Here is a 14,629-nt window from a genome sequence, read left to right as displayed (position 1 = left end):
GCAGGGGCGTCAATTGGGTATGGCAAGGTATGGCAGCCGCCACACCTTGGCTTCAAGGGAAAATGTAAATGTTTGTTTTTTTTAATACATTTATGGAATTACTCTGTGTCTATTTGTATTGATTATTCTATTACTTAATACATATAGAATAACTACAAATGCAAATCAGAACAACATGATCGATTTCACTAGTTATTATACACTGCAAAAACTGAAAATCTTAACAAGAATATTTATCTTATTTCTGGTTAAAATGTCTAATTTTTAGTCAAAAAAATCTCATTACATTTAAGATAAGACTCAAAAACAACCATTTTCACCTGTTTCAAGTAAATTTTCACTTGAAATAAGTAGAAAAATCTGCCAGTGGAACAAGATTTTTTTGCTTGTAATGAGAAGATAAATCTTGTTCCACTGGCAGATTTTTCTACTTATTTCAAGTGAAAATTTACTTGAAACAGGTGAAAATGGTCAAATAACAAGTTATTTTTCTGGTGATAACTCTTGTTTCAAGTGTAATGAGATTTGTTGACTAAAAAGTATACATTTTAACTAGAAACAAGACAAATATTCCTTTTTTTTTTTGCAGTGAGTGAGACTGCATTTAAAAAAGTTCCAATTTTCTTGACCACACAGATAAGCTACATAGCAGACTTCTGTGATACGTATTTGCTGGACGTGTTGATTGATACTCTTGTTAAGTTCTGTGACTTGTAACCTTGCCATACCTTAGTTTCCACTGAATTGACGCCACTGGAGTAAAGGGCCACCACACCTGCTTTAATGCTAATCCCATCTGCTTAATTGATTTTAAATGTTTAGACTGTTTCATTTAATTTCAGATAGGGTTAAAAACAGGCAGGAGGACACATTTGAATGTTTCCAAGTGATGAGTTGTGACGGTCACAGTGGAACTTGATCCAACCTTATGAGACATAAAACACAAGGTTCCTGCTCTGCAGACGGTGTCACTTGCACATCCTCGTGCTGGACTGAGTTTCACATGCAGCTCCAGTCTCACACTGAGGTGCCATCGTGTGCTTAGATTTCATCCCATTACTACGGCCAATTTCTCCCTGCCGTCTTCTTCATGTATGCTCGGACAACAAATCCCATGAGCTTGATTAGGATTAGGCAGATAAGGAAAATGGATTTGGTTCCATGTCTTCTTAATATGTCTGCAGGGTGATATGTTTACTGATTAGTAAAATGTTGTAAAAACTTCCAGCACGCAGATTAATTTATGTTTGAACAGTGACTCCTGCTGTTTGAAGAAGGAAATGAACATAATTTATACATATATTATTTTGTGTCGTCTTCTGTAAATATTCTGTAAAAATAAAACTCTCAAATCACCTTCCTTTTAATGGATAAAACATCATACTGGTCTTGACAATGTTAAAGCCACTTTCCTTGTGTCTGGCTGAGATGGAAGCATAATACAAAAATAGATCCTTGAGCCAATTAGTAAATAGACCTGTTATGTAATGAATGTAGCAGTGAGAGCTTCAACCACTTAAAGTGACATTGCACACTTAAGAAACTATGAACTGGTTCTTCAGGTGGAAATATTCTTTCAACAAAATATAAAACTTAACGTAAACTTAAAACTTTCTGGTTAAAAGAAAAGCTGATCTGTTTGTTGAACTAGACACAAGTCTTTAATAATAACAGATATACTGTACATTCAGTGTCTGTTGTCACTTTTCTTCATATCTGTTGCCGTTATTTTATCCTGGATTTCCACCTTCTCCAAGTTTGTCACTTTGCTCTTTGTGTTCACCTAAAAGAACTTTGCTGTAAAGTTTCTGCTGCTCTGCTTTTAAAGCATCTTTCACTTTGGCCCGCTTCAGACCGCCATCCCTGAAAGAGATCAGGAGAATAAAAGACATGGTGTCACAGTGGATGGTGACTTTTGCTGCTTATGTCAAAGTTACATTTAGTAAATGATATGTATTAGCTTCTGTGATTTGTGCCATTATTCCATTATTAACTTCCCCTTTTTAACACTCATTAATAGATACAAGTTTACACACACACACACACACACACACACACACACACATACATATATATATATATACACACATACACATATAAAATGATACACATATAGAGATATACCAGTGACTGACCATGTGAGATCCACTAATCCTGCACGGGCAGCTATGGCTGCTTTCACTCTGTTGGCAAACTGTATTGCATCCTCCCCTTCCTTCGAAAGAACAAAAAGAAAAAACAAGAGGAAAAAGGGCTATTGCGGTTGACAACTTAAACACAACTGTGCAAAGCTCTAACTGTTGAATATGTAAAATACAGCTATATCAAAAAACAGAAAACTCTGAGCTACTGTATATATCCGTACATGTTATCGGTGCAGTAAATGAATTTGATCAAAGATTTTTCAACGCATGCAGGCCTAAATCACCACATCGACATGCTGTCCTGTTATGCCCGTTAGCATTCACAAACATAGCCTTGACAGGACTGATGCCAAACATGCTGCAGCCCATCTAAGCTGGACAAATGTATCTTTGCTGCATCTGACCAAATAATGTGTTCCCAATACTCACTGAGCATCTGTTTATGTTTCTCAGCAAAGTTTAATTTGCAGTTTTGTGCTAAAGAGCAAGCAAGCATTTACAGACACCATCCATAGATCACAGCGCTTTAGGAGCGTTCACATGAGCTCAGATTCTCATTTATAACGTCCATGCTAAATGAGAAACAGTTGCCAGCAGTTTTTTCTGAGTGAAACTCTGCAAATATCACATTGTATTTTACCTTTCTGACATCCACTGCAGCTCTGATTAGTTTGGTTTGTTCTGTACACTTCTGCACCCTTGTATCTAGCTGGACAAAGGTCTTCGGTATAATTTTAAGTTTTGTGAAGTTTCCTTATCATATATTTTTCTCATTCAGACCATAATCATTCGCAGTTATGTAGTTCTATAAGATTTAGAGCCATATATATAAATGATGTGTATGAACAAAAAAGACAAAAAAACAAAGCTACGCCCTTATCATATTTAAATCACCCCATTCAGCTGGTTCTACTATTCGTGTCTTTTTACAACTTTGCATAATGTGAGACTGAGACACTCATTACTGAAGTAGTGACGAGTGAAATATGTTTCATATGTGTGATGGAACATTTTGCCTTGGCGACTTGATTAAACCAAAACTACTGTGAGGACCAAATTTAGCCTTTACAGAAAACAGAGTGTGCAGACTGATACTTTGTCCCTAAACGATTAGCTCTGTTTTTCTGAATTGTAAGGGGCCCTGGCCGCAGGATCGCCCTGCAAGATTTTTTAACTTTTTAATTTTTGTGGCACCACTTGGTTCATATTAGGTATACGCAGTGGTCTTCATTCCAGGTCCTCGAGAGCCACTGTGCTGCATATCTTAGATGTTTCCCTGCTCCCGTAAACCCTGATACAGATGACTGTGTCACCAACAGAACTGTGCAGACCTGGAGGAAACATTGGTGATGATCACTAATTAGAATCAGGTGTGTTGATGCAGGGAAACATCAAAAACATGCAGGACAGCGGCTCTCTGGGACCTGGAATGAAGACCACTGGTATAAAGCATTGAATAATGTGTTGTGCTGAGATTTTCACCCTCACAGTTAACATTAAAACAAAAATTGCAAGTATAATCTCCAAATGTATTTTGGGTAAAATGGTTCGTCATCAACAGCCGTCTATCAACGTCATACGTCATCATCAATCACCTGTTAACAGAGCACATAATCCTACAGTTTAAACATGAGCGGGAGTTATAAACACAAAAGTGGAGCGATAAAAGACAAAGAAAAAGAAAAAATGGAGCAAGAAATAGCCAAACAGCCCAAGCTAGATGCATATTTTGTTCGCCTTAATCCTCCTTCTGTGGGAGATGAACCTGACTAGTAGCGCTTCATCCCCGGGCCCCCGGGTGAGTTCGCGGAGCGCAAGGCTCGCCGAGTACCTTCAAGTAGTGGTGAATAAGCCACAATACTTCAAATTGAATTGGAACTTGTATGTGAATTTATGGGCCGCCGTGCCAATTTTACTACACTACTGTCATTAGTTGAAGTAGATGTCAGATGGTGATTTCAGAGTGATCTGGAGGCTATCCGTGGTGCTGAACTCCTACAAATGCCTTGAATTTGTGTCTGTGTGTCTATTTTTGTTGTTCTTGTGGTTTGTTGGACTTTGTCCTGTTATATCATTATATGAAGTGGGTTTCCGTTATCTGATAAATACAATCAAAAGCGAGTCATAGGGGCAGACATTAAATTATGTTACCCTGTTGCAAGTAAACATAATTATTCTCCAAAATTGTATTTGAACAAATTTGAGAATTATCTTTCACAATCTTTAATAGGCTATGTTCTGCTCTTACATCTGGTAATGCTTGTAGGCCCCGTTGTTGGGCATGTGTAGGCTATGATAATGAGATGGGTATTTTTGCAGCCTAGAGCCAGACGGGAGGTCATGAGACGAGAGGCTCCAGGGCCCGGTCATATGCCTGTCTCCCGGCCCGGCTCTTATGTTCCACTACTGCTCAAATCCCCAGCATTTACAGCCCTTCGGTGATAAGGAATAGCACTCTCATTGGGCATAGACCCCAAAACGCAGGAGGAGCCGCTGACGGTTTATAGCAGTCCGGGCTCGGCTATAATGAGCAGGCTCCCCCTTTCTCCCTCTCTTTCTCCCAAGCTCTTTTTATCTCAAGATCTCTTCTCCCTCAGCCCTGTCCACTGTCCCATGGAGTTCTCTGTGAGCTATGAAGAAGGCCACAACTCCTATTTTAGCATGAGGAGCTACTAGCTATGGCCTTCTCCATTATCGTGCCTGAAGAAGCGTCTGGTTGCCTTGAAATGGCAACCATAGTCTGCAGCGCTACAGTGAGTGACCCGCAAACGTTTTGAGCCCCAGACGAGCCGAACGAGGGACCCTTGCATGCCCCGACGTAAACGCCTTCGGACCAACCTGGAGCTGAAGGAGGCCCAGCTGTGCCCATGCTGCATCCCCTCATCTACACTGAGATGAGGAGAGCAGGAGAGAGGGAGAGACACTCTTCACCAGGATCACCTGTGGAGCTTAACCATCCAGCTGTTCACCAAGGATTGCTGGCCTGCCAGACCAAACCACCTTTAGTTATTCTAGTGAGAAGTTATTCTAGTGTCTTGGGTTTTACTTTCTTTTCTATTTCTCCCATCCTCTCCTACTAACCCCTGCACACACACACATGCACACTCTTATCTTGGCCATGAAGCCTCCGAGTTTGTTTTTTACTAGATGAGACAAAATCTCATCCGCCATTTTGAATCATGCGAGACTCAGTCACCACATGACTTTTTCAGCCACCCATCTTTCCTTTCACATGTATGAACAGCCATCATGACACGCACGCACGCACGCACGCACACACGCACAGATGTATATAATCTGAAGTTTGTGTTAATGTTTAGTTAGTTGTTGCTTATGTGTAGTTTAGGCATCAGAATCTATCCCAAGTGTTGTTTCACTATCTTGTTTAAATAAATTCAGATTCATTTGAATTAGAGATGTTGTTTGTGTTTATTTCATACATGTTTGTCACGGCTACTGATTGCAAAGGTCTGTGCTCGGACTCCTTCCTTCACTGTTATTCCGTAACACCACCCCAGGCAACAGGCTGGCACATATGGAATAACAGCTACTTTGAGACGGATTTAGCTGTTTCCTGATAAAGCCAGGTGGTGCCCCGTTTTGATAAATTATTTTCTTTATTAATTATTAATAACTATCGTAAAGGAATATCTTTCTAATAACTGAACCAGCACCCCCTTTGTGACACAACAACAGTTTTGAGTTATGTCACGTTTTTTCAAAGTTTTGGTAGTTAGGTTCCTGTTTTCTTTTGAAACCCCTTGTCCTTGTGTTTAAGTTATGTCTTGAGTTCCCTTGTTCCCATCTGCCCTGATCGTCTGCACCTGTGTCTCGTCAAGCCTTTTGTGAATATCTTGTCTTGTCTTCGCCTTGCTCACTGCTGGTCCGTACTGTTTCCACCCTCAAACGTCTCCTGTCATGCTTTTGGACTTTTTAGCTCATGTTTAATCTTTTGGATTTCTTTGCAATTCTGCTCAGCAGCACTTTTGGTTTTGATCACGTTGATAAATCACGTTTTCTGGAACTCCTGCCTCTGGGTCCTAATCTGTCTCACACCGTGACAATCTTTCAAGTCTTTTTCTTGGTAATTTAGACAATCAGTTTCAGTCCAGATATTCACCTATTTGGAAAGAACATATTAAAGAGCGCGACATAGGTTTTTCACAACAATATCCTGGTCTCAGTTTTGGAATTATGACCAGAAATAAACTGAATTAAAGCTGTAAGCAGCGATGAACAGGCCCTCGCACGTGCAATTTTCCACCAATAAACCAATAAACCAATAAAGGTCAATCAAACCAATCAAAAGTTATGGCAGAAGAAGGGGCGGGGCTAATTTGCACCAATTATGGTCAAGGACTCAAAACCATGTCCGATGACACCATCCACGAGTCTTTATGTCATACCATTCAAAAGTTATGGCAGAAAATAGGATCTATCAAAATATCGACCAATCAGAAGAAGGGGCGGGACTAATTCAGGCCAATGAAGGTCAAGTACTCAAAACCGAGTCCGATGACACCACCCACGAGTCTTTATATCAAACCATTCAAAAGTTATGGCAGAAAGTAGGAACTATCAAATATCGACCAATCAGAAGAAGGGGCAGGGCTAATTTGCACCAATTATGTTCAAGGACTCAAAACCGAGTCCGACGATACCACCCACGACTCTTTATGTCAAACTATTCAAAGCTGGCAGAAAGTAGGAACTATCAAATATGGATCAACCAGATGAAGGGGGGCCGCTCTTTTTGGCGTCTATCGTCGGCATGGTAACGCTTTTGACTGAGAAAAGTAATGCCCATCGTCGCAGGATCGAGTCGCACATTTTGATGTATAACACACCTGGGTGCATGTTACAGTTCGGGCGAAGAAACGGCAAAATTACACGATTAATTCAAAATGGCCGACTTCCTGTTAGGTTTCGGCCATGGCGCCAAGAGACTTTTCTTTAAGTTGCGACATGATACAGGTGTGTAACGATTTCCGTGCATGTACGTCAAACCGCATTGTGGGGCTTGAGGCACAAAGTTTTCTAGGGGGCGCTGTTGAGCCATTAGGCCACGCCCATTAATGCAAACCATTAAATATCAAAATTTTCGCCAGGCCTGGCTTGCGTGCAAAATTTGGTGACTTCTTGGGCACGTTTAGGGGGGCAAAAGGCCCTCATTTCATCGGAAAAATAAAAACGAGAAATTGCTATAGATACAATAGGGCCTTCACACTGTGTTCGGGCCCTAATAAGAAGGGAAAACAGTACCAAAGGTAATCAACTCTGTCGATTCAAAACTAAGGACAAAGGTAAAACGAAAGGTGAGAGGCACATTAGTCCAGTATATCAGTATATCTGCAACTGATAAACACATAAGCTGTATATTTGTTCATGCAGCCTTGTGGTGAGATTATCTAAAATACAATAAAACAGGACCTGCAAGCCTACAGTGGTGCATCCCACCTACAATTAGATAGTATTTATAAAAGCTAATGAAATTAAAAACCAGACATTTGAAAATGTGTTTTAATTTATTTAAAACTATTACCTTTTTTTCTTTTTTACCCGTTCATCGTACCAGGAGCAAATGTCTTTCAGTAGTACAAATGCTTCCTTCATCAACATCCTTTTGTGTGCACACATGATTATTGCATCTGGCGTGCAGACTTATAAAAATGAAGGTGGTCTAGTACAAATATGCACTGCACACACATTAGATCTCATGTAAATACATAAAGCTTGAGGCTTAAGGCCTAAATTAAATCAATTTAAGCCAGATGTGAAGTAAAAACTGAGAGTATAATGGCTTTATATAATGTTTTGTAAAGCACCTTTAATCACCTTGTTGTTGAATTGTGATACGCAAATAAACTTATATATATATATATATATATATATATATATATATATATAGTGATTCCTGTTTGCTGTTACTTTTAATGTCTTTTCCATTTAGTTGTGGCATTAACAGTGTTTTTAGCAAATGTTTGCTTACAAGCGTATCTGCACATATTCACAGCAAACAATGAGAATGGAAATCACATAAATCATATTTGAAATTCATGAAAGAGCAATAAAAGAGTGCCACCTCTCTGTTCATTGGTGGCAGGTACCAAACGCTGCAGACGATTGCCCAGCTGCTCATCATCCTCAGAAGATGCCTCACTAAACCAAACTTACTGCTGTTCCAAAAAGCATCTCCAAAGCGAGGATCATACTACAAGAGAGAACAAGTTCTCATTGGCTGTAGATATGAACAACCAAACCACAGAAGATCGAATGGAAAAAATGTCCTACCTTAATGGCTACAGGATAGACAGTGCAGCCAATTTCAAAGCTTCCCTTCCTGAACATCATCACTGACGAGTTGTTAACACAAGTGCCTGCAGAAGAAATCATCACAGAATATTAACACAGCACAAACTTTAAAGCCAGAACTCAGTTGTCTTTTTCTTTTTTTTGGTGCAAGTGACCTTTATTCAAAGTAGGCTGACAGAAAATGGGTATAGAGAGAGGATGGAAGACATGCAGGAAAGACTGACAGACCAGGATTTTAACCAACATTGCCTGCATGACGGCAATGGCCTCTGTTTTTTTTTTTTTTCAGTTGTCTAACAGCTCAGGTTCTTAAAACACACCACTCTTAATTTTTCTAATTCAAGGTACTAATTAAATAGTCTTTTTTGTGTTCCAGGGCTACAAAAAGCTCAATATTTTTCACTGCTGCGCAATGCAATACAAAACAACCATTGTTCGGTTTGAGGTGACCATATACTGTACATATATTTAGTGTTAACATTTTCATCTTTCTGCTGAAACAAATGCTTTGCTATGAATTTTTTTTATAAAATCACCTACATAATACTATAATTTTCACATGTTATGTAATCATTTATTTAAACTAGACTGGATTCTGGTACACACCTTCAGGGAAGACAAGGATGGGCTGTTTGGTCTTATCAGCAACATGATCACTAAGCCTGAAATGGCAGACCAGGAAAAGAAAATTCTACCAACATGATGCAACAAGAAAAACTCATTATAGTGACAATGGAGTAATTTATTTCTAACCATGTGAACCACTTCTTGTGAAAATTATTTCATGGTGACAATCTTATGCAATACCCACCACAAAGATGTTTAGTTATAAACAGTAATGCGTGAGTGAAATATACAAACTGAATGAAGTTGATAAATTACCCCAGTACATTACCATCTGACTTTGATATTTAAAAAACGTAAACAAATGCAATACTACCTTTGGGCCACCAGATGTCGGTCTTTGACTTCTGCTCTTTCAAACCAGATGTGAGGAGAAGATTTGATCATCGCTCTCTGGATCATTCCCAGCAAGCCTCCATGCACCTGGCCAACCTGAGATTCAACTTTATCTCGAATTCAGCTGAATAAAAACAACTCTGAAAAGTCTCTTTTGTACACTCATTTGAAAACTAAACATATCAACTTGAGCACAAAAGCGCAAAATTTCATACCATAGAGTAGCCGTGATCATTGGCCAAGATTATCACATCAATTGGTGTTGTGTGATTTGCCACACAGATGCCATCATTCTTTGGTTTGTTTTCCCTGTAGTTAAACAAGAAATATGCATACAACATAATGAAATTCAGGCTTAATTTGGAGTCGAACAGCAGCAATAGTGCATACTGACTACTGAAATGAATACATTTTGATTTAGCTGCTTCCCTATTAAACAACTTGCAAGAAACAAGGAATTGTTAAAACCTTTACTGTATTTAGAGCTCTCAAATGCAGCAATACTGCTGCACATTAAGCAAATCACAATGTCTCTCTAAGAGTGCTGTTTGAACTGGCATCCTGAACACCAACTATACTATACCTGTCATGATAGGTGATGATTGCTGTGAGAGATCTAATACAGAAGTGGTAACCCATCAAATGAACCCTCTCACTCAGGTAGGATCTTAACCTGAGGAACGTACAACATAATGCCACAACAGTCAGCAAAGTTTGACTGAAAAACACATGAGATACACCCTCTCTGTCTTGTATTGATCTACCTAACCTCGTTATAGAAATGCCAGTCAAATACAAGTGTAAAGTATGAGAAGAGGCAGAAACTCACTGTATTTTAGGCAGAAAACCCACCAGGGTGCTCAGAATAAGGAATAGACCAATCCCTGTGACTGCCAGCATTACTCTATGGAAAACAGAACAAGCATATGATCTGAGACTGAACCAGTCATTCAAAGTGTGTAATATGAGAAGAAACTTCCTCTAAATCTGCCTGTGAGCTTGTCTGACCTGAGAGGCAGCAGGAGGCCATAGCGGATTAGAAGTCCCAGACTCCAGAGGACTACAAGTCTCAGACTTATGGGAGGGAAGTTGTATTTGCTTCGAGTCAGCAAGTTCCAGCTCTCTAGCTCCTGGGCCGAAAAGCACTTGGTGAACTCATCATCTACAATGCTCTCCACACCTCTCTGGTTGAAATAAAATACGTCAGACATCTCAAACTTTGGCTTTGAGTGTTGACAGCTGACAGAACCTCCAAACCCCTGGATCGCTTGCTGCAAAGATAAAGGTGGATCTTTTGCTATGATGCCTTCAGTGAAAAGAAGAAAAGAAAGGCACTACTCAGAGGTTAAGACATTACAGCTGCAAAAATCATCCATGACTGATAAATCATTAAATATATCTAATATAACAAGTTTACCTCTGAGACATGGCTTGTGGATGTGCTGATTTGTATTCTTTGCTCTTTTGTCCATTAGTAAGGAAGTCCACTAAATGAAGACAAATAGAGATATGAAAATTAACTTGTAGAAGACTTAATTCCCACTGTTACTCCTTGCCAAATATCCAAAATATCAAAATAACAGTAACAACCTCTAAATATCTCCAAAATGCAATCAGAGTTAATGATTCAGTCCTGACATTGGCCAGATCAAAGTGATGAGATTAGGCGACATGCACCATGCAAAGCATGCCTGTACAGCTGAGAAGGTTGGGAAAGCATGTGTTCTGCAGCTGAGAAGTGCCATTGGGGTGCTGCTTTGACTTCAAACTCTCATTATCCGACCAGGTCAGCCATAAGTAGGTCACAATAGCAGGAGATCACGCTTCTGCACCTGACTTCAAGAGAGGAGCTACATTTTCACGATCATCAAGTATACTGTTCAAAACCTGAATGTCAGGTCAAGACAAGACATGTCAAGACATTGAACTACCACATAGCTCCTCGTACGCTTATTGGTACGCAAAATCAAAGGCAAAATCCTTGTGGGGGATCTGAGGGCAAAAACTAAAACAAAACAAATCAGCTAATTGTGATGTTGATTTGAGGTCCTATCGCCCAGCCCTACTGTAAACTGTACATAGATGGTATATATGCTACATGACAAACACACCTTAAAGCTCTATGTAAAACTTGATAATATAAAGTGAAATGGTGGTTTCTTACCATTTATGGTAAGATGTGGTTGGGGCGAAATTTTCTGCACTTAAATGAAGGTAAAACAGAATGTATTTTCTTTGCTGATTCACCACACTCTGGTGATCTATCTTTTAAAGTAAAAACTTCTGTGAGGAATCTTGGAATTATTTTTGATAGCAGCTTAGAATTTGACAAGCAAATTGACAGCGTGGTCAGGACCAGTTTTTATCAGTTACGGGTTTTAACAAAAGTAAAGCCATTTTTAAATCGTGCAGACTTGGAAAAAACCATTCATGCTTTTATAAGCTCGAGAATTGACTACTGCAATGCTTTGTATGTTGGTGTCTCCAAGTCTTCTCTTAGCCGTCTTCAGCTTGTTCAGAATGCCGCTGCATGCTTTTTAACTAGTACTCGACGTCGCGAACACATCACTCCGGTTTTATTTGCTCTTCACTGGCTTCCTGTTTCTTTTAGAATTGATTTTAAAATTTTAATCTTTGTTTTTAAAGCCCTCAATGGGCTTGCCCCTGTTTATTTATGTGAACAAGTGCGAGTTCAGAACTCCACTAGAGGCCTACGGTCCTCAACTCAGCTTCTACTGGAAGTCCCCAGAACCAGGACTAAACTCTGGGGTGATCGGGCCTTCTCCGTTGCTGGACCAGACTCTGGAATAAGCTGCCCCCAGAAATGCGCACCATCACTGACTTTGGGGTTTTTAAATCCAGACTGAAAACCTGGTTGTTTAGACTGGCTTTTAATACATAGCATTGATGTGATATATTCTTAATTTAATTGTAATGGTTTTAATATGTTGTTTTTAAATTGTTTTGTTTTAATGTGGATTTTAATGGAAAGCACTTTGGTCACCCTGTGTGTTGTAAAGGGCTTTAGAAATAAAGATTGATTGATTGATTGATTGATTTACCTTGACTGCTGTTTATAAGAAGAAGATTGATCATGCCAAGTGTTAACAGCCTCACAAGATACTGAGGCTGGTGTGGGCCCACTCATATCAAACCTTACTGTTGAATATCTTTAAACATGGATCATTCATATTTAATAATCACTGCTATATCACGTTTATTTAGCATCTCTTAATTGGTCTCTGTGGATATTTTGAATCGAGCAATGCTTGTAAATGCATACAGCTCTTATTAAGTTGGAAAAGAGCTTTGCATCTTCCAAAAATAAAATATCTCTATCTATCTTTGTTCAGTTTGAGCTGTTACTAGATTACTCTTGTGTGTAAGAACTTCTACGGATACTGTGAGACCACAGGAGCCAAGCTTGTGACGGGAACTGCCACGCGAGTAGATGAACTTGGTCCCAGGGGTCTAAGATCCCCCCAGTATCAACAACACCTCTGATGGTAGTCCTGTGGCTAAAAGCTGTTTATTTTTCTGACTAGAGTGGTTCCAAAAGATTAATTCCCTGGAGAGAAAGATATAGCATTTAAAATGAATCTTGACCCTAATCTCTAAAAGGCTGATTTCATGTTACAGAAGCAGTAGATGTAAAATATTGATACAAAGTGTTGCACAAAATAAAAACTCTAACCTTAGACCAAGTCATTTGAGTTTTATTTCAACAGTCATAAAAAAAGAAAAAGAAGGTTTTTATTCAATTTATATCAAAGTAACACTGAAATCGTGGCTGAACTTTTCCCGATGAGCCTGAAATATAGAGTTACATTCATCTACTTTCCCAATAGTATAGTTTTCATATGTATGGGACCAAACGATCAACTCAACAAGCTGTATGTGGTGGAGTGACAACAACTGTAGAACCGCAGTATTTTTTTATACATGAAAGAAAAAAAACCTAAAAAATAGTATAAAATGATTTGAAAAGTAGCTGTTTCATACACAGGTACTGTTGGATGGTTCATATTAAGCAATTGTTTTGTCTCCGGGAAGCAGATGGCTGGAGCAATAAAAACCCTTCCTGTGTTTTTCAATGGAGGTCATAAGTTATCAGAGGCCACATTCTATAAATTTCCACTTCACATTGACTGAAATAAAACTCAAAGGACTTGGACACCATTCCCTTCTAGTAAAATGCACTACATACTGTAGATACTACGCTCACCTCAAATATCTTGAGAAGTGTCCTCACGTAGAGAGTATGAATATTAAAAAAGCCTCCAAGCACAGCTGGAGCAATTATTAGGACAAACAGGAGTGTCAGCCACACAGTGATGGAGAGGCCAGGACACCTGCAGAGCAAGTTGTCTGTGGGCCAGGTAAACCAAACCATGCTGTCAACAGCAAAGATGACTCAGAGAGCAACGATGCCGCATGGCACGCTGAGATCCTCAGCTTAAGCTGTACAGAAGGTCCTCTGCTCCGTTTAAAGCCATGGCAACTTGAACAAAAACTGTTCTCTGCATCAGGAGGATCTCGTCAGGATCTGACAACCATAACACAATATAAGAGACACAACAAGCACACATTTAATAACACTTCTTTGTTCATGTCATGTGACTTCAATTTAATTCAAATTGCCAGTAATGACATATCTTTTTTCTGAAAGCATAAGGGTTATTAGTCTGAGGGTCACAGCTATAAACGTTGCCAGAACAGAAATCTGAAGATTGAATTAAACTAAAAGGAGAAAATAACATTGAAATATTCAACAAGTTATCTATTCAAGGCAACAATTTATGCCTAAAAAAAAGTGGGTAAACGATAATGACTTACGTAGTTGGACAGTTGGAGTTTATGTGGTTATTGTTTGCATTAGGCAGCGTATATGTGCAGGAACAACAGTTCACACTAAATTTAGATTACCTATTTGCTTAATTACTCAGAATTTCCACTCAGTTGTCAGTTTTATATCTCTAACAAACAAAACAGAAAAAACAAACAATCTGTCAGGGACAAAATTCCCTCTTATTACGTTAAATGATCTTGAATTTAAGCTGTATAGTACAAACCTTCACGAAGTATGAACTCTACCGTCCTCCAGATGTGCAGTTTTGCAGGGGGAGATGACGGACGACAACGTGGTGCTCCATCTGGACGTACAAGAGACTCCGTATTGCTGGCATTGAGGCTATTAGAGGTATAGGATATAA

At 39.2% G+C, this 14,629-nt stretch overlaps 1 protein-coding gene across 4 annotated transcripts; it reads right to left on the bottom strand.

Moving 5' to 3' along the window:
- Positions 1-1,640: 1,640 nt before the first annotated feature.
- LOC133455266 (glycerol-3-phosphate acyltransferase 4-like) lies at positions 1,641-14,601 on the bottom strand. Of its 4 annotated transcripts, none has more exons than XM_061734218.1 (13): positions 14,489-14,592; positions 13,642-13,962; positions 10,834-10,903; positions 10,425-10,722; positions 10,246-10,320; positions 10,000-10,089; positions 9,632-9,725; positions 9,397-9,512; positions 9,063-9,118; positions 8,436-8,521; positions 8,227-8,355; positions 2,136-2,215; positions 1,641-1,863 (listed from the first exon to the last, which is right to left on the bottom strand). In XM_061734218.1, the coding sequence occupies exons 2-13, from the start codon at positions 13,807-13,809 to the stop codon at positions 1,731-1,733; spliced, it is 1,395 nt and encodes a 464-aa protein (XP_061590202.1). In that variant the 5' UTR covers positions 13,810-13,962; positions 14,489-14,592; the 3' UTR covers positions 1,641-1,730. The 4 variants fall into 4 exon arrangements, with proteins under 4 accessions (XP_061590202.1, XP_061590203.1, XP_061590205.1 ...); XM_061734219.1 differs by having other exon boundaries at positions 9,397-9,503; XM_061734221.1 differs by lacking the exon at positions 13,642-13,962 and having other exon boundaries at positions 14,489-14,601.
- Between the last annotated feature and the right edge of the window lie 28 nt (positions 14,602-14,629).

This window comes from Cololabis saira, chromosome 11 (assembly GCF_033807715.1).
Source record: "Cololabis saira isolate AMF1-May2022 chromosome 11, fColSai1.1, whole genome shotgun sequence".
NCBI lineage: Eukaryota > Metazoa > Chordata > Actinopteri > Beloniformes > Belonidae > Cololabis > Cololabis saira.
Note: the sequence above shows the minus strand (reverse complement) of the source record. Positions and strands in the feature narration are given on the sequence as shown.